We start from the raw sequence: 21,896 nt of genomic DNA, 5'->3' as shown, positions 1-21,896 counted from the left end.
ATCCACCTGCCTTTGCCTCCCAAGTGCTGGGATTAAAGGCGTGCGCCACCACTGCTGGCCCTTCTTATTATCTTAAAGCTTTCCTGCAGGATGGAATGTTTCAATCTTGGAGGAAACTGCTCTGCAAGACCTTGTCTGCAAGGAAGTGGGTCTAGTTCTGGAATGCAAGTTGATTAAATAAAGCCTGTGGTTTATGGACATAGACTGGGTGCTTACCCACCGGAGTTGTTATTGCTGATCACCGTTGGGAGGCCTTAGTGGAAGGAAACATGCTATAAGCCAGGAAGATTCAAGTCTAAGGTGGTATCATCTTCTAGTCATGTGGCTCCACGTGTCATGTTCTGAGAAGCTGAACAAAATGCATTCCCCAGTCCTCCGGTCATGATGCACTCTTGTTCGTTCTCATGAATGATGTCACACGTGTTGTGTGACAACCTCCTCATGCCTGAGAAGCTGGGCCCTCTTAGCAAAAGGCTGGATGTGCTTAAAGTCACTGGTCATGGGTGGCTGTCTTGCGGTGTTCACAGGGGTCCTAGAGCCTCAGGAGCGATGAGTCACAATAGTCTTCTCTCTTCTCCTTTATGAAAAGAGGTTCCAGGTGTCTTTCTTTTGTCCCTTTGGAAGTTTCTTCAAAAACATCTTGCTTTCTCTTTGTGATTCAGCTTTCGGAAGAAGAGAAAATCCAGCGCTACAGCATCCTGTCTGAGCTCTACGAGCTGATTGGCTTCCACCGCAAGTCAGCATTCTTCAAGCGAGTGGCTGCCATGCAGTGTGTGGCGCCAAGCATTGCAGAACCTGGCTGGAGGGCCTGTTACAAGCTCCTTTTGGAGACGCTGCCTGGCTACAGTCTGTCGCTAGATCCCAAGGACTTCAGCAAAGGTACCCATGATGAGCTGGGGCTGGCTGGGGTCGAGCTTGCTGTATTTCCATTTAGCTTGTGCATTTGAGCAGCTGCTGAGTGTTGCAGACTGTGGTGGGCCCGTGTGGTTCGAAAGTGGCCAAGCCCTGCCTCACACACAGAAGCAATGACTTGACATGAATTCGTGGAGCCCACCTTGTGGTGGCCTTTGTTTTTGTGTCTTTGTTAGTGGAGGTCAGAAATTGCCCTTGAAGCCATCAGCATGGACTGTCATCAACATAATGCTTTAAGTCTCTAATGTTTTTACCCATCTTATGAAGTTTCGATAGGTTAGCAAACATCAATGTCCCTTCCCAAAATAAATATACTTGGATATATGTGTATACACATAGCTATGCATCTGTGGCAGATCCTGATTCTGTGGTAGTAATAAATATTAAATTATAGCTGTAAGTCTAATAACTATAGACAAATGCAACCCTCAGTTTGGCCAAAGTCTAATTAATCAAATTCCTTTTCTTAGTTACTGCTTTAGATGGGGACCCAGAGCTAGAGATGGTTCAGGCTTTCAATAAGAGAGACCTGAGTCGTCTGTCCTCTGTGCTGTTAATCCCACTAGGATGCAGACAGATCCCCAGTGCTCCCACTCTCAATCACAAATCCCACTCCTCCCCTTTCACATGACTAGTGTATAGCTGTCATCCTCCCCAGACCCTTTAGCACCCGATCTTCCCAAGCAGCTCTTCCTGTTGACACTTCCATCTCCAGCAGGCCAGAATCTTTAGGAGGGAGTTGCTTGGCTGAGAGGGGAGATGCACTGTCCTTTTGGGCTATAGTCTCTGTTGTCTGGCAAGCTGCGAAAGTAGCATAGGCCACATTCATGTCACTAAGATGTCATGAGCAGGGGGAGGTGGGAGGGGCAGGTCTAGTGGCCTCCACCTGAAAGCCCAGCACTTGAAGGATGAACATAAATCTGAGGCCAGTCTGGGCTACAGAGATCCTGTGTCAGTCCCTGTCTGAGCTCCTCGCCCCTCAAAGAGAGGTGGTGGTGGGCAGGCCAGGTGGGGCACTTGTTGCACTTGACTAAAACCCTTGGCAGAGCACACACTGAGAGCTAATAATTTTGAGAGGACAACCCTTCTTATCTTTGAGGCAAGCACAGACAAGAGTTTTAGTCTTAGATAAGAAGGAGCAGATCAAGGGCCCAGTGGCCCCAAGTCTGTTTTCTTGTAAATGGAGATGGGCTTTAGATTTAAATAGAGGAAGAATTGGGGCCAGAGGTCTGCATCATTAGGCGGTCCTGGTCCGGGTGTGGTGCCATCCATCATTGTCTCAGTACAGTACGTCATGGTAGTGTCAAGGTGCCTTTATTGCTGAGGGGAGGATGTGCTTTCTAGGAGGTAAACAGGGTCCCAGGGTTGGATGAGGGGAGAAGCTGTGGCCTGACAGGACAAGGGGCTCTTCAGATTGGTAAAGAGACGGAAGGAGGCTGGGGCCACGGCCTGCTAAGGAGAGACTGGCCGGGGTGAGTGGTCACTTGGTGGTCAGTTGAGACACCCGTGCTCAGATGTATAGCAGGCTTATGAAGGGAGGTGTTGCCCCTCCCCTCTCACCCTGCAAAGTCCCATGGGAGCAGAGCACCTGAACCCTGGAATTCTGTCTTCAGAGCAGACGATATCTTGCTTCCCTGCAGTCATGGGGGTGAGGTAGGTAGGCTGGGGTCTACTGGGCTGCCTTCCATTCATGAGACCTGCCGGTGTTGTCCTTTTATGTTAGGCTCACAGAAGATCTTGTCTCTTCTGTGACCTTGTTAGCCAGATCTCCTCCATCCTGCACCCCTACTGAGGGTTATTTTTAAAAACATTAAACATGGACCTTGGCATTTGTCTATGTTCAGTACCATCAGTGACTGTGATTCACTATAGACAGTGTCTTTCATTGATTTAACTTTTCTAAGACAAGGTCTCATGATGCAACTCAGGCTAGCCTTGAACTGACTAGCTCAGGGTGGCCTGGAACCCTCAATCTTCAACCCAACACACTGCTGTGTGGTGACTCTTTGAAGCAGATTTTGTCCTTGACCTTAAAAGTATATTCTTTTAACAAATTTATTTATTGTGTGCGTGTGAGTACTCTGCTGTGTGTGCATGCAAAGGTCAGAGGGCCAGTTGTAGGGATTGTGTCTCTACTGCCACGTGGTTTCAGAGATGGTACTCAGGTCGTCAGTCTTCGAGGCAAATGCTTTGCCCGCTGAGCCATCTTGATAGTTCCTGTCCCTTGCTTTTCTTCTTAGCTGTTAGGATTGTGTGCAAGGGGTCAAGAGGAGGATCTGGGACTCTTTCCAGAAGGGCTTAGATTCTGCAGAGAGTTCATGGCTCTTGCTACTGGAACAGAGGAAGCCTCTAGAATGATGTCTGTTCTCTTCATGTGCTGGAAGAGCTGGAGGAGGCAGCAGAGAGTAGGCAGGATGATCATGCAGAGTCCACAATGGCCCCGCAATGCTCACTGTGCTGGTTGTTGTACTATGAGTTGGGATGGGTACATGGGTGTTCCGAGCACCTGTCAGCCCTCAGTTACATCTGGATTCCTTCAGCCAGGTTCTCTTCCACAACCCATGTACTTGATGGATTCTGTCTGTGCTGTTACCTGCCTCCTTTTCTGTAACTTCCTTCCTCTCTCCCCTCCAGAGGTGGGTTGGAGCTGAGGTTGGTTGAGCTCCTGTTGGATGATTGACACCCCTTGGGGGAGTGGGCATTAGACTGATGTGCCTGGTGCTGGGTGTTAGAGCTGACCTCTGTCTGTCTAACACAGGAGCCTCGTGGGCTGCTCCCCTAGAAGCTGTCCTGGTCTCTGTGGCCCTCTGTGGTCTTCTTGGGCGGTCTGCATTGTAGTTCTGCTGCAGCTGTCACCATAGACCCTCACTTAGCTCCCAGAGCACTGCTGAGCCCATGAGCACTTTCTAGGCAGAAAGCTGCATGGAACCTGGGGACACCAGCTGCTTAAAATCTCCAAATGGAGTGACCATTGCAGTCATCTCCCATCTGCCCTCTGCTGCTCTCCTCCACTCCGGTCGGCTCTCTAGCATGCAGAAGACAGTGGGCGTCATGCCAGAGGCTTCCCCTTTCTTGTTCCAGCAGCAAGGACATACATCAATGGCGGGAGGGAATCTGGATGCCAGGGGTGGGAGAGGGTGGGCAAGTGGAGGGGGTTGGGCCGGTGTTTGAGAGTTCCTCTAAGACCGAGAAGATGAGCAAGCTCATCTAGAGTCCAGGGATCGGTGACTAGGTCAAGCCATTCCTGCGTTCCTGGCCCCTTTGTAGTCACCTTGGCAGCCTGCTTAGAGCAGTTTCCTCCTCTCTGGAAGAGAAATAGAGAACAATGCCTGTGAAGGAAATGCCATCCCCTGCACACTGGCATTGCTCGTAGCAGGACTGCGGGCGGGGCGAGGCAGACTGGGACGCTGCCGACCAGCCTCAGCATGCCTCCAACACTAGCACCAGCTATCCTGTCCTGTTTTCTGGCTGCCTTCGAGCCTCTGCAAAGGTATAGCTAGTTGCTGGCCGGTGACCCCGGTGTGGCCTGGAATGGTTCCTGCTGCCTGGAGCCCTCTGCCATGTTTTAGTATGCAGTTTCATAGTGGAGGGATGGGTTATTTTTATGTCTCCTTCACTAGTAGCAGCTCTGAAAGCGAGTCTTCTTAATTCAAGACGTTATAATTATGTATTTCTCTCTGTGTATGTGCCACAGCTTGCATGTGGAGGTCAGAGGATGGCTTGCAGGAGTCAGTCCTCTCCCCCCACTCTGTGGGTCCCGGGATAGCATGTCATCAGGCCTGGCAGCAGGGCTTCCTCACCCCCTGAGCCATCCCATTGGCACAAATACAGAGCACACAAGACTTTTATTATTTTCCATCAATTCACTTTCCTCTGTATGATTTTGTTTTGTTAAAAAAAAAAAAAGATAGGCATGAGGCTGACAAGATGTCTTAGTAGTTAAAAGCACTTGCTGCTCTTGCAGAAAACCAAATACATTCAGTTTATTTAGCATCTACATGATGGCCCCCAGCCACCTGTAACTCCAGTTCCAAGGGATCCTACACTCCCTAGCCTCTACAGGCACCAGGCACACATATGGTATACATCCATACATGGCAGAAAACACTTTCATACATAAAAATACAATTTTTTAAAAAGCCATTATTTTTCAAAGCAGCTGCAGATCCACAGAAAACTTGATCATGCAGTGCAGGGCAGAGGCATGGCTCTCCCCACCTGCTAGCAGGCCCCACTAGTGGAGCATCTGCTACAACTGATGACCCAATATAGCCTGTCCTTTGCTGAAGTCCACAGCTCACATCAGAGTCACTCTTGGTGCTGGACAGTCTTTGGGTTTTGACCAGTGTTTGGTGACATGGATCCATCATTACAGAGTCACATGAAGTAGTTGTCCCTTCCCGAAGCTCTCTTGCACTCTTCTTCGCCCCCAGGCCCCTTTAGCCACACATCCTTTCATGGTCTTCACACCTTTCTTCTCTGCAAAATGATATCAGGCATGTGTATACTCACCTCACACATCCTGGTTGTCTGAAGCAGCCATAAACGCCAATGGGAAGAGTCTGTGTGGGCACATTCACCTGCCAGGTCAGTGTCCACGGTGGCTGTGTCATATGGCACAAGTTTGTAAGCAACTGATAAATTGTCTTCCCAAGTGTAGTACCATTTTTCACTCCCCAAGGCAGTGGGTGACAGTTACCATTGCTTAGTGTCCTGGCCAGCATTTGGTACCTGTCTTAGTCAGGGTTTCTATTCCTGCACAAACATCATGACCAAGAAGCAAGTTGGGGAGGACAGGGTTTATTCAGCTAACACTTCCACATTGCTGTTCATCACCAAAGGAAGTCAGGACTGGAACTCAAGCAGGTCAGGAAGCAGGAGCTGATGCAGAGGTCATGGAAGGATGTTACTGGCTTGCTTCTCCTGGCTTGCTCAGCTTGCTTTCTTATAGAACCCAGCCTAGGGATGGCACCACCCACAATGGACCCTCCCACCCTTGATCACTAATTGAGAAAATGACTTACATCTGGATCTCATGGAGGCATTTCCTCAAGGAAAGCTCCTTTCTGTGTGACACAAATTCCAGCTTGTGTCAAGTTGACACACAAAACTGTTAGTATTTTGGACTACAGTACAGTACCATTAGTGTTCTGGACTATGGTGTGTGGTAGAATCTTGTTTTAATTTACAGTTTTCTAGCAAGTATATTGAGCATTTCTTCCTATGTTTATTTATGGTTGGAATGTCTCTTCTGGTGATCCCATTTAAAAAACAGGTTTTTTATTTGTTTGTTTGTTTGTTTGTTCTCTGCTTCCATAATATGCAGAACAGCCCTTTAGTGATACTTTTGACAAATATTTTCTTCCAGCGCGCTTCTTGTTCTTTCCTCTTCTTGGTAGCTTAGCTGCCAAAATGCAATTTTCAGTTTTAATGCCATCTACTTGGTCAGTTCTTTTTCTTTTTTTTTCTCATGAGTAGTGACTTTGGAGCTGTATCTAAACTTCTGTTACTCTACCAAATGCCACCCACCTTTTTCACTTATCAACTTGTAGGGAAAGTTTCATAGAACCCAAAGAGGTTCTATAAACATGTAGAACCTTCTACCTTATTGGAGGCCCATTTTGGTGTACTATTTGTGAAGCCCACCGTTAGCATCTTGATGTACTGCTCAGCTGGTGGCCATCCCGAGTCTCAGGCTGGTCTGCTGGGAGGCCCATCTTTGCTCTGTTGGGTCTCTGTGCTCCTTTGTCAGAGCTGTGTTGATTGTGAGCGTATTTCTGCATTCTCCTTATCAATTGTTTCATTTGACTAGTTGCCAAAACCACACTGCCTTAGTTACTGTATCTTGATGTGAAGTATGGCAGTCAGGGACTTTTTCTATTTGTTAAAAAAAAACAAAAAACAAAAGCCCTTTTTGGATATTACAGAAAAGGAGCTGTTCACTTTGAAGTGCTAGTTCCCGTTCTTTCTGTGGGATTTAGAGCAGCTGCCATGCAGAGTGATGGTCTGTGCAGGGCATCTGGGCTGGGCTTGCCTGGCTTCTGCTCCCTCCAGGGCTGGGTGAGTCTGGCCCATCTCCAGCCTTGCTAGACCTCAAGCCTGTGGCTGCACACGCTCGGGGCACCTGTCTGACCCACATTAAGGCAGGCTGTGGCCAGCCTCTTGGAGATACTTTGAAATGACTAACCTGTTTCTGAGAGTTACTGAACATAGTTAGTTTTGATGTGACTAACCTGTTTCCCACAATGGGAGGTACTGTGAGCATCATACATATGAAGGGATGGAAGTCCAGGACGCCATTACCAACGGTATAAGCTTGGCCAAGTTACCTCATGTTCTCCGTGTGTCTGGATCTTGGGGACACTGGCTTATGAGAGGGTTGGGTGAAGTTGTCTGACCTTTCCCCAGGATGGCATGAAAGTGGTATGGGCTGAGTATCAAGAGCCTTTAAGGCCAGCATCCAGCTGAGCTGAAGTCCATTACTGGTGTGGCCCTCCTGTGGGCTTGATGGTGTTGATTGGCGATGAGAGCAGAGGCTTCTGAACAATCAGAGAATTAGAGGTACTGGCAGAAGAGAAAAGGGTTGTTAAGTGTCCAGGCGGACTTTGTCGTATGCTGCAGGGGTTTGATGTGCTAAGGGTAGAGCCAGGAAAGAGAGGAAGGAGAGTTTTTGAAGTTCCAAATGATCACTTAAGAGAGGTGGGAAGGTGATTTAACATGTCGAGACATGCCCTGTGAACAAGACCTTCATCTGGTGTGCTTTCAGGAGACTCCAGGCAAGACTGGAATGGCTGTTCTGTTATCTCCCTTGGCATCTTTGACCTTTACTCTGGGCTGGCTTCAGGCTAAAATCACTGGGGCTTTGTGCAAAGCCACACTCAGAGTTGTCTTGAGTCTACAGGGCCTATCTGAGAACACAGCATCTGAGGTCCTTGGTAGCTCTTCTTTTTCCCAGGAACTCACCCTTTGTCCTCACCTGCCTGGCCTCGTTGGCACCCTCCAGCTGGGTGCTGTTTTCTTCTGAGAATTCCAATGTTGCTTCCACCTGGATGGACTTCCTTTGTTTACCTGTCTCCCGAACGCTTGCCTGCCCTTCCTCCTCTGGCACTTCTTGCGATTATTCAATGCTACCTCTCCAGCATCCTGCCAGGTCCTCCGTGCCAGTCCCTTTGTCTTTTGCATCCTGCTGGAGGTGTCCCTGTGAATACCAGTGATGAAGGGCCGGAGCCAGCAAGCGGGCAACACAGCGCTGTGGTCAGCTGCTATACTTGTCCCCTGCCGTTTGCAAGGCTGGAGAGCGGAACATAATTTATTTTGAAAAATTCAGGTGATTCTGTCCTTTTTATTTGGACTTTTGTTTTGGGAGGGGACATTTGCCATTATTTCATGAGTGAGGACCAATATAGTTAAAATGGTAAATGTCAGCTGGCAGCATTTCTAGACAATAAAAACCACTCTAAGTCCCATTTCCACTTCAAACGTTTCTCAGAGAATTAAATGGAAATCTACCAAAACCCTGTACTCGTGAATAAAAGCCAGGTTGTCAGATCTCTCAGGTTCAGACGTGGCTTCTGTCTTGTTTGTGAGCTGAGCGTTCTCGCTGGCTGGCTGTAGAGGCTCGACCCAGCTCCTCTGCTCTGAGCTCATGTGCTCTGTGTATTTGCTGGCTTACGGGACCACATCTTCTATCTTAATCTTATTTGTGCTGTGGTGTGAGAAGGTTTCTCCATCTTGCTTTTTGCTCAGCCTTTTCCTGAAGGAAAGGGTGAATGTTGCCGAGGAACTTTTCTGAAAGAGCCTCAGAACTGATTTGCTGAATGGCAGCTGTCAAAGCCTGAGTGTTGAACTTCGATGACATGAGTCAAATGCTGCAAATCTGTCTTTACGAAAGCTTCAGTGTTTTATAGGAGGAAGGCCACAGAGGAGGTCCCATGTGCTCAGGGCTCACTGTTGAGCAAGTCCGCCCCACCCCACCCCACCCCCTGGGGGGGGAGGTCTTACTCATGTGAGCCTGTGGTAGTGACTGAACCATTACCCATTTGGAAAAATAACCAAGTGATAGTCAGTGATTCCTTACACGAGAAAGAACTCTTGGCTGAGATGAATGATAATTGGGGCTTTTTGAAGGTATGACTGGCTTAGTCATAGCATAGACCCTTAAGCCTCCTAAAATTCTCTTCTGTTGTAATGTTTGGTCCTAACCCCTTTGACCAGATGGAAACATGGCAGGGATGTGTTTCATTCGCCACTCTCCTTCTGAGTGCAAGATGTTGTCACCGTTGTATAGATTCCAGGAAGTTTCTGGAAGATAGGTCACATCCTGGGATGTACTGTGGAGGTGTTTGTGTGGGTGCTGGGTCCGCTTCCAGGTTTTCAATTGATATGTTATTATGAAGTATCCTAAATATACAGGGACTGGAGGAAACAGCGGAAGCGAGCCCAGCACCCAGCAAATCCCTGGAGCCATGCCACTTCATGCTGACGTGCTTGCCTGTGCCCATCTAAAACAGAAGGGGAGTTTTCTGGCAAAAGACTCATCTTGACCCACACGCTAGTTAAGTACCCATCATGCCCCAGGCCTCTTGCCAGGCATTAAGGATTCTTGGATGAATAAGATACATTGTTGCTGCCAAGGCAATGAAGAATTGAAGGAGGAAACAGAATCGGGAGCTTTACAGGAACCCTGCTGTGCCTGTTACTAGCTGAGGGCTGTGCAGGACAAGGTGGTGGGAGACAAGGCCAGCAGGGGCCAGGAATTGCATGGAGCATCTTAGGCAAACCGGCAGAGGTTAGAACGCACAAGTCGTTGGTCTGTGCTCACCAGGTAGTAGAGGCAACGTGTATTTCTCATTCTGCTTGTCAGTTGACACTGATCTGGCGCCTGAGTCTATACAAGCCTCTGTTTTGGGGGTATTATAATAAGCACCAGACAGTCTTCAGGTCCAGGGGCCTATGAGGCAGGAGCAGGGGGTGGGTATTGACGTCCAAGAAGGTAATTTTACCCAATAACCACAGCAGTGGAGATCTGGTATATCAAGGGTTTGTGCTCAGTACAATAATGGAGCAGTCTGGATCATTAATCACCCCACAGAGTCAGAGGCTGATGCTGTGTGTTAAACACATTACGTTCATTGAGTCATAATATTAGCATTTATCAGCTAGCAGTTATTGAGAAGTTAGGATAAATGGCTAAAGCACTTTAAATGGGCTGCTCACAGCTTTGTGACAAGTTAGGGCTATTATTTCCCTGTTGCAACTTCCTCCCCTGCCTGCCCTAGCTCACGTGGCCTGTTATCTCCCCTCCACTGCCCCCACAGCACTCAGCAACATCTGCACCTCCCATAGGCTTATCCACACACAGTGTACACCCTACTGTCCCCCTAATGCTCTCTCATGCTTTAGTGCATTAGGCTCTTAGGGAGTGTGTGCTAACTGTAGCTTTTATGAGCTGTTGGAAGTTTCCAGTGTGCATCTGTCTTGCCTGAGCCTGAATCCACCTATATGTGTTTTTATGACCTGCGTGTCAGCTAAGCAGGCACTCACCATTCTGGTTGATGACAGTCATGGGGGGGGGCAGTGTTAAGGCTCTGAGTGCCCGACCTTCTTTCAAGTGCTGAGATCACATTGGGATGTAGAGGGCAAGTTCAGTGTATACATTAAAGTCTCTATAGTGCTATTTTCCATCAAAATTCCAACAGTGTTCTTTACAGAACTAGAAAAAAAAAACCCTTAAAATTCATACAGGAACAGAAAAGACAGCCAAAGTGATCCCAGGAAAAAAAGAATACTGGCACTACAGTACCCAACTTCAAACTCTACTACGGAGCCATAGTAACAAAGACAGTATGGTGCTGTACAGACATGGACATGTAGACCAATGGAGCATAATAAAGGACCCAGACATAAACCTACACAGCCATGGGTGTCTAGATTTTGACAAAGGTGTCAACAAGTCATTCTGCAGAGACTTGATCCTCACCCTCAGAAAAATGAGGTTAGGGCTGCACCTCTTGTCCTGCACAAAAATTAATTCATAGTGGATCAAATATCTCAAAGAATGAGTCACTGGGGCTGCTAGAAGAAAACAGGACAAGTATGTTAAGATATCGGTATAAGCAAGAACTTTGTGACTAGAACCCCAACTCAAAGGGAGTTACCCCAAAAGTTGACAAATGAATAACATGAAATTAAAAGGCTTCTGTATAGCAAATGAAACTATCATCAGGGCAAACAGACACAGTCTATAGAGTGGGAGAAAGCCCTTCCCAGCATGCTTTAGACAGAGCTTAAGTTCTGAAATATGTAAGGTTAAACATCAAACCCAAGCAGCCAATCAGAAATGGGCTGATGATCTGAACAGGGCTGCTGGAAGAAATACAAACGGCCAGTAAACATTTTAGAAAGCTTTCAACCTCCAGATTCAGAAGGGCAATGCAAGAGAAAACCACTCGGACACTCCATGTCGTGCCACTCAGGAGCGGCGACAGCACATGCTGGGGGTGGTATGGGGAAAGAGGAAGGACTCTTTGGTGGGGTTGTAAATTGGTATAGCAACTATGGAAATCAGTGTGTATGGGTTCTCAAACACTAGAGAAGGAACTACCATATAGCCCAGATTTGTCACTCCTGGCGTATACATAAAATATCCTAGCAGAGAGTTACCTGCACGCCTGTGCTTACAGATGCTCTATTCACAGCATCAAGGAAACAGACCCGCCTAGATCCCCATCGCCTGCTGACAGATAAGGAAAAGGCAGCACACATACTCAGCTTCGTTCTGTTCAGCTGGAAAGAATAATACAATTATGTCATTTGCAAGAAAATGGATGGAATTAGAAAATATTAAATGAAGTAACCCAGGCCCAGAAGACACACAGCACATGTTCTTTTTCATATGCCGACCCTGCCTTCTAATTACTGCATATGTGTGCACATGCAGGAGTGTAGGGAGAGTTCAGGAAACTACAAAGGCCAAGGGAAAGGGAAAAGGAGGACTTTTTAGGAAGTCAGATAGTGGGGTAACAGAACACATGTAACATGAAAAATGGGGTACTGAGGCTGGAACATGCAAGTGGAGAGGGCAGGCAGGGAGATAGAGGAGAGAGCAGGGGAGAGAGGATCAACCAAAACCAAACATATATGACGTCATGTCGTACGGGGGCTGGGGAGATGGCTCAGCAGTTAAGAGTGATTGCTGCTCTTCTAGAGGATCCCAGTTTGGTTCCCAGTGCCCACGTGGGGACTCAAAATCATCTGTAACTCTAATTTCAGGAGAATGAAAGACCCTTCTCCCACCTCCGTGGTCACCAGCATGCATGTGGTAAACACACACACACACACACACACACACACACACACACACACACACAAGATAATAAATCTAAAAGCAAAATAAGAAAATCTTAAGATGCCACAAGGAAGTCTATTACTATGTATGGTAAGTAAAAACTATTCTTCATACAATATGAACTAACCAGTACCCCCAGAGCTCGTGTCTCTAGCTGCATATGTAGCAGAAGATGGCCTAGTTGGCCATCATTGGGAAGAGAGGCCCCTTGGTCTTGCAAACTTTATATGCCCCAGTGCAGGTGATCTCCAGGGCCAAGAAGTGGGAGTGGGTGGGTAAGGGAGCAGGGCGGGGGGAGGGTATAGGGATAGCATTTGAAATGTAAATAAAGAAAATATCTAATGAAAAAATATTCTTCATGTGGGAGTCCTTACATCCCAGTGTGTGGACTCCTGATGTGTGTGTGTGTGTCCCTAGGGAGGTTGACAGAGGCTGTCAGGTAGCTCTGCCTATGCAGACGTGCAATATGTCTAACTATACTTAAAGTCATTTCCCACAGCTTGCCTGTGCCCTCTAGAGTCTCATGACATTATTGGGGATCCCCCTATGTCCACATCTTCTTTCAGAAGTCAGGTTTTAGGGTGAAAAAACCTCTGTTGAGTTAGTAACTGTTGCTGACAGGAGGCAGACTCACAGGGTTCTGTATTCTTAAGGAAACACGTTCAAGTAGGCTGTATAACCAGTCTGCCTACCTTTACTTTCAAGCGCTCTGGGCCGTTTGGGAAGGAGGGCCTTCGGGTTCCTGGGTGACCCCGTTATGTATTTATTTCTCCACTCCTGTGCTCCAGAGCAGTGTGGCTTTCAGAGTAATCGTGACTGTTGATCGTGATGGTTCATCCAGGGTCATCACTTCTTGAGAAAATGTCTCTCCATTACTCAAATGCACTGGGGACAAGTCTTTTCCTGGAACTGTATGACGGTGATTTTAGTGGGATGCTTTGAAGTCATGTCTTCATAGAAGAGAGAAAGAGTGGTGTAAGGCTGACTGTTTTAGTTTTCTTTCTATCCTGGGGTTGGATCCTGGGACCTTGCCCATGTTAGGCAAGTGTTTACCACTGAGCCCTGTCCCCAGGCAGGGACATTCTTAATGTATGAACAGTGTTCTTCTCTGGCAACACTATACCTGGGATTGGGGAGTATGCTGGGTTAGAGGAAGGGTTAGTAGGGTGGGGGTGGTAGCAGTGGGGGAAGGGTTGTAGTGGCAGTGGTAATTGATTTGTCTAATTTGAGTTGATAGTTGAGGTCGTTGTCTGTGAGCTGCCACATTTCACACATGACGCTGAGTACGGATTTTGTGACTTTTACCACAGGCACACACCGAGGCTGGGCTGCCGTTCAGATGCGTCTGCTGCATGAGCTGGTCTATGCCTCCCGCAGGATGGGGAACCCCGCACTGTCCGTGCGGCACCTCTCCTTCCTCTTGCAGACCATGCTGGACTTCCTGTCTGACCAGGGTGAGTGAATCTGTACTTTTTCCTTCCCAGGGAGCCTTGGGTGTGGCTTGGGGTGTGCTGGTGGTGGCTACCTGTGTCCACTCTTAGCCGTTCTTCCCATGTTTCCTCTTGCTTATCCTCACCTCTTCTTCTGGTTAGCCCTCCTCTCAGCCTCCAGCCTAGGTGCTGTGTTTGTAACTTTGACTTCTAAACAAATACTTAACATGAAGCAATTTAAGGGAGGAAGGATTTTTTTTTTCCCTCATGGTATGAGGGGGATGCATCATGGTGGCAGGCGATAGAGCTGTCAGGCCTCACCTCCACACATCTTCACAGTGCAGGAAAGAGACAGGACAGGAAGTAGAGTTGTGCTACAAGTCTCAAGGACCACTCCTCCAGTGACTCCCATCTTGCAAAGGTTCCACTGTTGTGGGAAATATTAAAAAAGAACAGCAAGACCCCGCTCTACACCCAGCTACTCTCAGCCCCGGCAGTCTTGTCAGCCAGTTCTTATCTGGTGAAGACTCTCTGACTCAGCGCTCCAAAATCTCTCCACCCAGCTTGCTAAGCACATAACTGGTGGGTTGTATACTGTTCTTGAAACCAGGCGAGTGGCAGTGTGAAGGAAGACACAACACAAACTTAGTTCAGAAACATTGGTAGCACAATCACTGGGCACAACAACTAAACTCCTAATCTTGGAAGCCTTATTACATCTAAATCCTCCAGAGGCGAATCCTGATGGGAATTTTGATGGGTCTGCCATTGAAACTGAGAGATACTAGTAGCTACATCTTGTCTTCACGCTATCCCCATCCAAAAGGACTCTCCCTCCCTCCAGCTTCTCTCTTTCCCCTATTCAACCCAGAAGCCCTGCCTACTCACCCAGTGATTGACTCCTTTATAAGCAACCCCAGGGCTATCCACAACATTCCACAATCTCCCAACTCAGGGCCTATAGATGTGTTTGCATTCAAACCACAAGAGGTTCCTTGTCCTTGGGGGACATTGTGTAAAGTGTGAGTGCCAACATGTGGCATATGAGTGGAGACTTGTATTCAAGTCCTCAGATTACAGCTCTGTGGTTTTTTTTTTTTTTTAAAGATTTATTGGTTTATTATATGTAAGTACACTGTAGCTGTCTTCAGACACCCCAGAAGAGGGCATTAGATCCCATTACAGATGGTTGTGAGCCATCATGTGGTTGCTGGGATTTGAACTCATGACCTTCAGACTTACAACCTTCAGAAGAGCAGTCGGTGCTCTTAACTGCTGAGCCATCTCTCCAGCCCAGCTCTGTGGGTTTTCACTGCCTGGATATCTCTGTAACTGTCCTCTTGATGGAAGTGGAACAAGCAGAGGTTGACAGCTCCTATGTGCTCTTCTGGCCATTGTTGCCTCCTGGAGCCTTTTGTCTGGCTTCCAGAACCACGGGCAAGGATGCCATGCCGTCCTAGTGCCCAGTATCCGTCTACCTTCCCACATTGCCTTTATCAAGTTTTCTCCCCAAGTATCTTTCCTCACTGATATTGGGTGTTGTCTCATTTCTGGGGTTCAGTTGTCATCTGCGTAATTCGGCCCAGGTATATTATCCTTGCAGCTTGTGAGATAGCTCACTGTGGTGTTCCCTCTGTCCCAGAGAGTCAAGTCATCAGAAGAGGGCTCTGTGGCTGCCCCATCAGACCTGCCTTTCCACTTATATCCTCAGCTCCCAATGGTCTGGGGCCCATCTGCTTTCCTGGGAAGATACCCTCTGCCATGATGTACGTGTTCAGAGTAGTGTCCCTGCTGTGATGTGCTGTGATGTGGGTGTGCAGGGTAGTGTCCCTGCTGTGATGTGCTGTGATGTGGGTGTGCAGGGTAGTGTCCCTGCTGTGATGTAGCTGTGTAGGCTAGTGTCCCTGCTGTGATGTAGGTGTGCAGGGTAGTGTCCCTGCTGTGATGTGGGTGTGCAGGGTAGTGTCTCTGCTGTGATGTAGGTGTGTAGGCTAGTGTCTCTGCTGTGATATGGGTTTGTAGGATAGTGTCCCTGCTGTGATGTGGGTGTACAGGGTAGTGTCCCTGCTGTGATGTGGGTGTGCAGGGTAGTGTCCCTGCTGCGATATGGGTGTGCAGGGTAATGTCCCAGCTGTGATGTGGGTGTGCAGGCTAGTGTCCCTGCTGTGATGTGGGTGTGCAGGCTAGTGTCCCTGCTGTGATGTGGGTGTGCAGGGTAGTGTCCCTGCTGTGATGTAGGTGTGCAGGGTAGTGTCCCTGCTGTGATGTGGGTGTGTAGGCTAGTGTCCCTGCTGTGATGTAGGTGTGTAGGCTAGTGTCCCTGCTGTGATGTGGGTGTGTAGGCTAGTGTCCCTGCTGCGATATGGGTGTGCAGGGTAGTGTCCCTGCTGTGGTGTAGGTGTGCAGGGTAGTGTCCCTGCTGTGATGTGGATGTGCAGGGTAGTGTCCCTGCTGTGATGTGGGTGTTCAGGATAGTGTCCCTGCTGTGATGTGGGTGTGTAGGGTAGTGTCCCTGCTGTGATGTGGATGTGCAGGGTAGTGTCCCTGCTGTGATGTAGGTGTGCAGGGTAGTGTCCCTGCTGTGATGTGGGTGTGCAGGGTAGTGTCCCTGCTGTGATATGGGTGTGCAGGGTAGTGTCCCTGCTGTGATGTAGGTGTGCAGGGTAGTGTCCCTGCTGTGATATGGGTGTGCAGGGTAGTGTCCCTGCTGTGATGTAGGTGTGCAGGGTAGTGTCTCTGCTGTGATATGGGTTTGTAGGATAGTGTCCCTGCTGTGATGTGGGTGTGTAGGGTAGTGTCCCTGCTGTGATGTGGGTGTGCAGGGTAGTGTCCCTGCTGTGATGTGGGTGTGCAGAGTAGTGTCCCTGCTGTGATGTGGGTGTTCAGGATAGTGTCCCTGCTGCGATATGGGTGTGCAGGGTAGTGTCCCAGCTGTGATGTGGGTGTGCAGGGTAGTGTCCCTGCTGTGATGTTGGTGTGTAGGCTAGTGTCCCTGCTGTGATGTGGGTGTGTAGGCTAGTGTCTCTGCTGTGATGTGGGTGTGCAGGCTAGTGTCCCTGCTGTGATGTAGGTGTGCAGGCTAGTGTCCCTGCTGTGATGTGGGTGTGCAGGCTAGTGTCCCTGCTGTGATGTGGGTGTGCAGGCTAGTGTCCCTGCTGTGATGTGGGTGTGCAGGGTAGTGTCCCTGCTGTGATGTGGATGTTCAGGGTAGTGTCCCTGCTGTGATGTAGGTGTGCAGGGTAGTGTCCCTGCTGTGATGTGGGTGTGCAGGGTAGTGTCCCTGCTGTGATGTAGGTGTGCAGGGTAGTGTCCCTGCTGTGATGTGGGTGTTCAGGATAGTGTCCCTGCTGTGATGTAGGTGTGCAGGGTAGTGTCCCTGCTGTGATGTGGATGTGCAGGGTAGTGTCCCTGCTGTGATGTAGGTGTGCAGGGTAGTGTCCCTGCTGTGATGTGGGTGTGCAGGGTAGTGTCCCTGCTGCGATATGGGTGTGTAGGGTAGTGTCCCTGCTGTGATGTGGATGTGCAGGGTAGTGTCCCTGCTGTGATGTAGGTGTGTAGGCTAGTGTCCCTGCTGTGATGTGGGTGTGTAGGATAGTGTCCCTGCTGTGATGTGGGTGTGCAAGGTAGGGTCCCTGCTGTGGGGTTGGAGTTCATTAAATGGATTATAGCTTGGTTATCATTGACTTAGCTAATATATGTACACATACCACATTTATCTTTTTGGATCTGGGATACCTCCTCAGTCAGGGTGATTTTTTTTTTAATAGTTCTATCCATTTATTTGTGAAATTCGTGAGGTCATTTTAAAAAAATGGCTGAGTAATATTCTGTTGTATACCACATTTTCTTCATCCATTCTTCCTTGAAGGATATGTAAGGTTTAGATATCTGGCTATTATGAATAGAGCAGCAATGATAATGGTTGAGCAAGTGACTCTGTGGTAGGGTGAAGCTTCCTTTAAGAATATGCCAAAGAGTGGAATAGCTGAATCTTAATGTGGGCTGATTTCCATCTTCCTAAGATGTTTCCATAATGGCTGTACAAGTTCATACTCTCACCAGAATGCATAGGTGTCCCCTTACTCTAAATCCTTGCCAGCGTGAGCTGTCTCTTACATTCTAATGGGTGTAAGATGAAATCTCACTGTAGTTATGATTTGCATTTCTCTGATGAATTAAGGATATTGAACATTTCTTTATGCATTTCTTGGCCATTTGAGTTTCCTCTTTTGAGAATTCTCTGTTTAGAAATGCACCCCATTTAAAAAATTGCGTTGTTTCCTCTCTCTCTGTCTCTGTCTCTGTCTCCCTCCCTCCCTCCCTCCCTCCCTTCCTTTTTTTTTTTTTTTTTTTTGTGGTTTTTCAAGACAGGATTTCTCTGTGTAGCCCTGACTGTCCTGAAACTCACCCTATAGACCAGGCTGGTATCGAACTCAGAGATCTGCCTGACTCTGCTTCCTGAGTGCTGGGGTTAAAGGTGTGTGGTACCATTGCCAAGTAGGTTGTTTTCTTTATATCTAGTTTTTTGAGTTCTTAAATTTTGGAATTTAGCCCTTTGTTGGATGTGTAGTTGGTAACCATCCTTTCCCAGATATTCTTTGCCTTAAGTTTTTCAGTTTCCTGGGGTCCCATTGACTGTTGATCTGAGTGTCAGTGCTGATGGTGTTGAGAAAGGCTTTTCATGTGAGGGTGTTCCTCGCCAGCTCCTCTATCAAGTACAGTGTATCTCGTTTGACATAGAGGTCTTTGATCCATTTGGAGTTGAGTTTTGTTCAGGACATAAGTGTGGATCTGTGTGAATTCTTCTACAGGCAGCCACCTAGTTTGACTATTACCATTTGTTAAAGATTCTGTCTTTTTTCTAGTGTGGATTTCTGACTTCTTTATAAAAAATGAGGTGTCCGCGGGTGTGTGGATGTATGTATGTCTAGGTCTTCAGTTCATTTCTGTTTATTGACATGTCTGTTTTAGTGCCAAGATCATGCAATTCTTTTCTTTCCCCTTTCCCCTTTCCCCTTTCTCCTTTCCCTTTCTCTTTCTTTCTTTTTCTTTTTTTTTTTTTTTCAGAAACACTGGCAACTTAATATCTGGGCATAACAACTAAAACCGAATCCTGTACGCCTTATTAAAATCTGATCCCTCCGGTCGTGGATCGTTGCGAATCTGCCATTGTCTTAGTCACGGTTTCTATTCCTGCACAAACATCACGACCAAGAAGCAAATTGGGGAGGAAAGGGTTTATTCAGCTTACACTTCCATGTTGCTGTTCATCACCAAAGGAAGTCAGGACTGGAACTCAAGCAGGTCAGGAAGCAGGAGCTGATGCAGAGGCCATGGAGGCATGTTCTTACTGGCTGGCCTGCCCTGGCTTGCTCAGCCTGCTCTCTTATAGAACCAAGACTACCAGCCCAGAGATGGTCCCACCCACAAGGGGCCTTTCCCCCTTGATCACTAATTGAGAAAATGCCTTACAGTTGTATCTCATGGAGGCATTTCCTCAACTGAAGCTCCTTTTTCTGTGACAACTCCAGTTGTGTCAAGTTGACACAAAACTAGCCAGTACAGCCATGATACTAGGAAACTCTAGCAGCAACATCTTAGCCCTCTGCTGTCCCAGCTCCAAAAGCCCATGAAATTTTCATTACTCTAGTTCTGTATTATAACCTGAAGTTGGGGTGGTGACACCTCCAGTGGTTCTTTTATTATTTAGACATGTTTATATCTATCTGTTTTGTGTGTGTGTTTCTGTATGAAGTTGCATGTCGTCCCTTTAAGATCCATGAGGAATTATGTGAAATTTCGATGAGAAATTTTGATTGAATCTGTAGGTTGCTTTTGGTAAGGATGGCCATTTTTATTCTGTTAATCCTATACCAATCCATGAGCATGGAATATTTTTTTTCTTCTTTTTTTTTTAATCACACATGTCTTTCAATAGCTTGGTTAGAATTAGCCCAAGACATTTTATGTTATTGAGGCTACTGTGAAAGGTGTTATTTCCCTGATATTTATCTCAGTCTATAATTTGTATAGGAGGGCTACTGATTTTTGTGAGTTCATTTTGTATCTAGCTACTTTGTAAGGGTTTGTCTGCTGTAGGGATTTCCCAGTGGGATCCCCCCCCCCCCGTCACTTATGTATACTATCACATCATCTGCAAATAAAGACTTATTAACTTCTTCCTGTCCAGTTGGTGTCCCCTAGAACTCCAGCAGTTGACTTCAAGTACTATGTGTGAATAGTGTGGACAACCTTGTGACAAGTTTGTTTTGTTCGTGATTTTAGCAGAATTGCTCTGTTTCTCTTTATTTAAGTTGATGTTGGCTGTACTGGCTGGTTTTGTGTCAGTTTAACATAAGATAGAGTCATCAGAGAAGAAGGAGCCTCAGTTGAGGAACCGCCTCCATGTTATCCAGCTGTAAGGCCTTTTCTCAATTAGTGATCAATGGGGAGGGCCCAACCCATTTTGGCTCAGGATTCTATAAGAAAGCAGGCTGATCAAGCCAGCAAGCAGCACCCCTCCATGGCCTCTGCATCAACTCCTGGCTTCAGATTCCTGCCCTGTTTGAGTTCCTATCCTGACTTCTTTGATGATGAGTAGCAGTGTGGAAGTGTAAATCCTTTCCTCCCCAACTTGCTTTGTTGTTTTTGCAGCAATAGAAACTCTGATTAAAACATTGGCTATGGGCTTGCTGTAAACTGCCTTCATTAAGTTGAGGGATGTCCCCGTGTAGGCCTAATCTCTCCAGGACTCTTATCATGCAGGATTGTTGGATTTTGTCCAAAGCCTTTCCTGCATCTAATAAGACGATCATGTGTTTTTAGTCTTTTTTTTTTTTATGGTGGGTTACATTTATTCATTTATATATTCAACCATCCTGGCATCCCTGGGGTGAAGACTTCTTGATCATGGTGAATGATTTTTCTGATGTGTTCTTGGATTTGGTTTGTAAGTATTTTATTCAGTATTTATACATCTATGTTCATAAGAGATATTCATCCATAATTATCTTTCTTTGCTGGCTGGGTCTTTATTGTCGTTTAAGTATCAGGCTAACTGTGGCCTTGTAAAATACATTGGGCAATGTTCTCTCTGTTACTATTTGAGAAGTATTGGCATTAATTCTTCTTTGAAAGTCTGGTAGAATTCTGTGCTAAAACCATGTTGCCCTGGGCATATTTTTGTTTTTTTGGTTCAGTGACTTTTAATGACTAATGATTTCATTAGGGCCTATAGGTCTGTTTAAATTGCTTTGCTAAGTGGTATCTATTGAGAAAATGATTGGGCTGGAGAGATGGCTCAGCGAATAAGAGCACTTACTACTCTTCCAAAGAACCTGAGTTCAAATCCCAACAACCACATGGTGGCTCACAATCACCCCTAATGAGATCTGATGCCCTCTTCTGGTGCTGTCTGAAGACAGCTACAGTGTGTATTTATGTATAATATTAAATAAATCTTTAACAAAAAAAGAAAATGATTAATTTCTTTTAGATTTTTCAAATTGGTGGAGTACGGGTTTTAAGTATCTTCTGATGATCATCTGGATTTCTTTGATATTTGCTGTGATATTTGAGGTTTCATCTCTAGTTTTGTTAATTTGGAAACTCTCTCTGCAACTTTTTTTAAAAATTTATTTATTTATTTATTTATTTTTATTTTACTTTAAGTTTTGGTTTTTCAAACAGGGTTTCTTTGTGTAGCCCTGGCCCACCTGGAACTCACTATGTAGACCAGGCTGGCCTTGAACTCAGAAATCCACCTGCCTCTGCCTCCCAAGTGCTGGGATTAACGGGGTGCGCCACCACTGCCCTGCGTAACTCATGTTTCTTTCTTTCTTTCTTTCTTTCTTTCTTTCTTCTTTTTTTTTTTTTTTTTATGAGTACAATGTCACATCCCATTACAGATGGTTGTGAGCCACCATGTGGTTGCTGGGATTTGAACTCAGAACCTCTGGAAGAGCAATCAGTGCTCTTAATAACTGAGCCATCTCTCCAGCCCTCTCTGCAACTTTTACTTAATTTGGATAAAGATTTGTCAATCTTACTGACAAATTCTATTTCATTGATTGTATTTTTTTCTATTTTATTGACTTCAGCCCTGAGTTTGATTGTTTCTACCTGTCTAGTCCTTTTAAGTGTGTTTTCTTCCTTTTGTTTTAGGTCTTTAGGTGTGCTGTTCTGTTAAAGTATTCGATCTCTGCAGG

The 21,896-nt window shown here is 46.7% G+C and overlaps 1 protein-coding gene across 7 annotated transcripts in view; it reads left to right on the top strand.

Moving 5' to 3' along the window:
- Positions 1-21,896, top strand: part of Trappc9 (trafficking protein particle complex 9) — a 471,619-nt gene that overhangs the window by 47,554 nt on the left and 402,169 nt on the right. For 6 of the 7 annotated variants that reach the window (XR_001781576.1, XM_006521527.4, NM_180662.2 and 3 more), the window contains 2 exons: positions 663-879; positions 13,570-13,713. Coding sequence is in view for 6 of the 7 variants with exons in the window: in XM_006521527.4 (XP_006521590.1) it covers positions 663-879; positions 13,570-13,713 (361 nt within the window). In the remaining variant the exon portion in view is untranslated. Of the gene's footprint in view, positions 1-662; positions 880-13,569; positions 13,714-18,756; positions 19,869-21,896 lie in introns of those variants that run through there. The other variant, NM_001164643.1, reaches the window with a different exon arrangement.

This window comes from Mus musculus, chromosome 15 (genome assembly GCF_000001635.26).
Source record: "Mus musculus strain C57BL/6J chromosome 15, GRCm38.p6 C57BL/6J".
Taxonomy (NCBI): Eukaryota; Metazoa; Chordata; class Mammalia; order Rodentia; family Muridae; genus Mus; species Mus musculus.
This window is presented reverse-complemented; position numbering and strand designations above follow the sequence as displayed.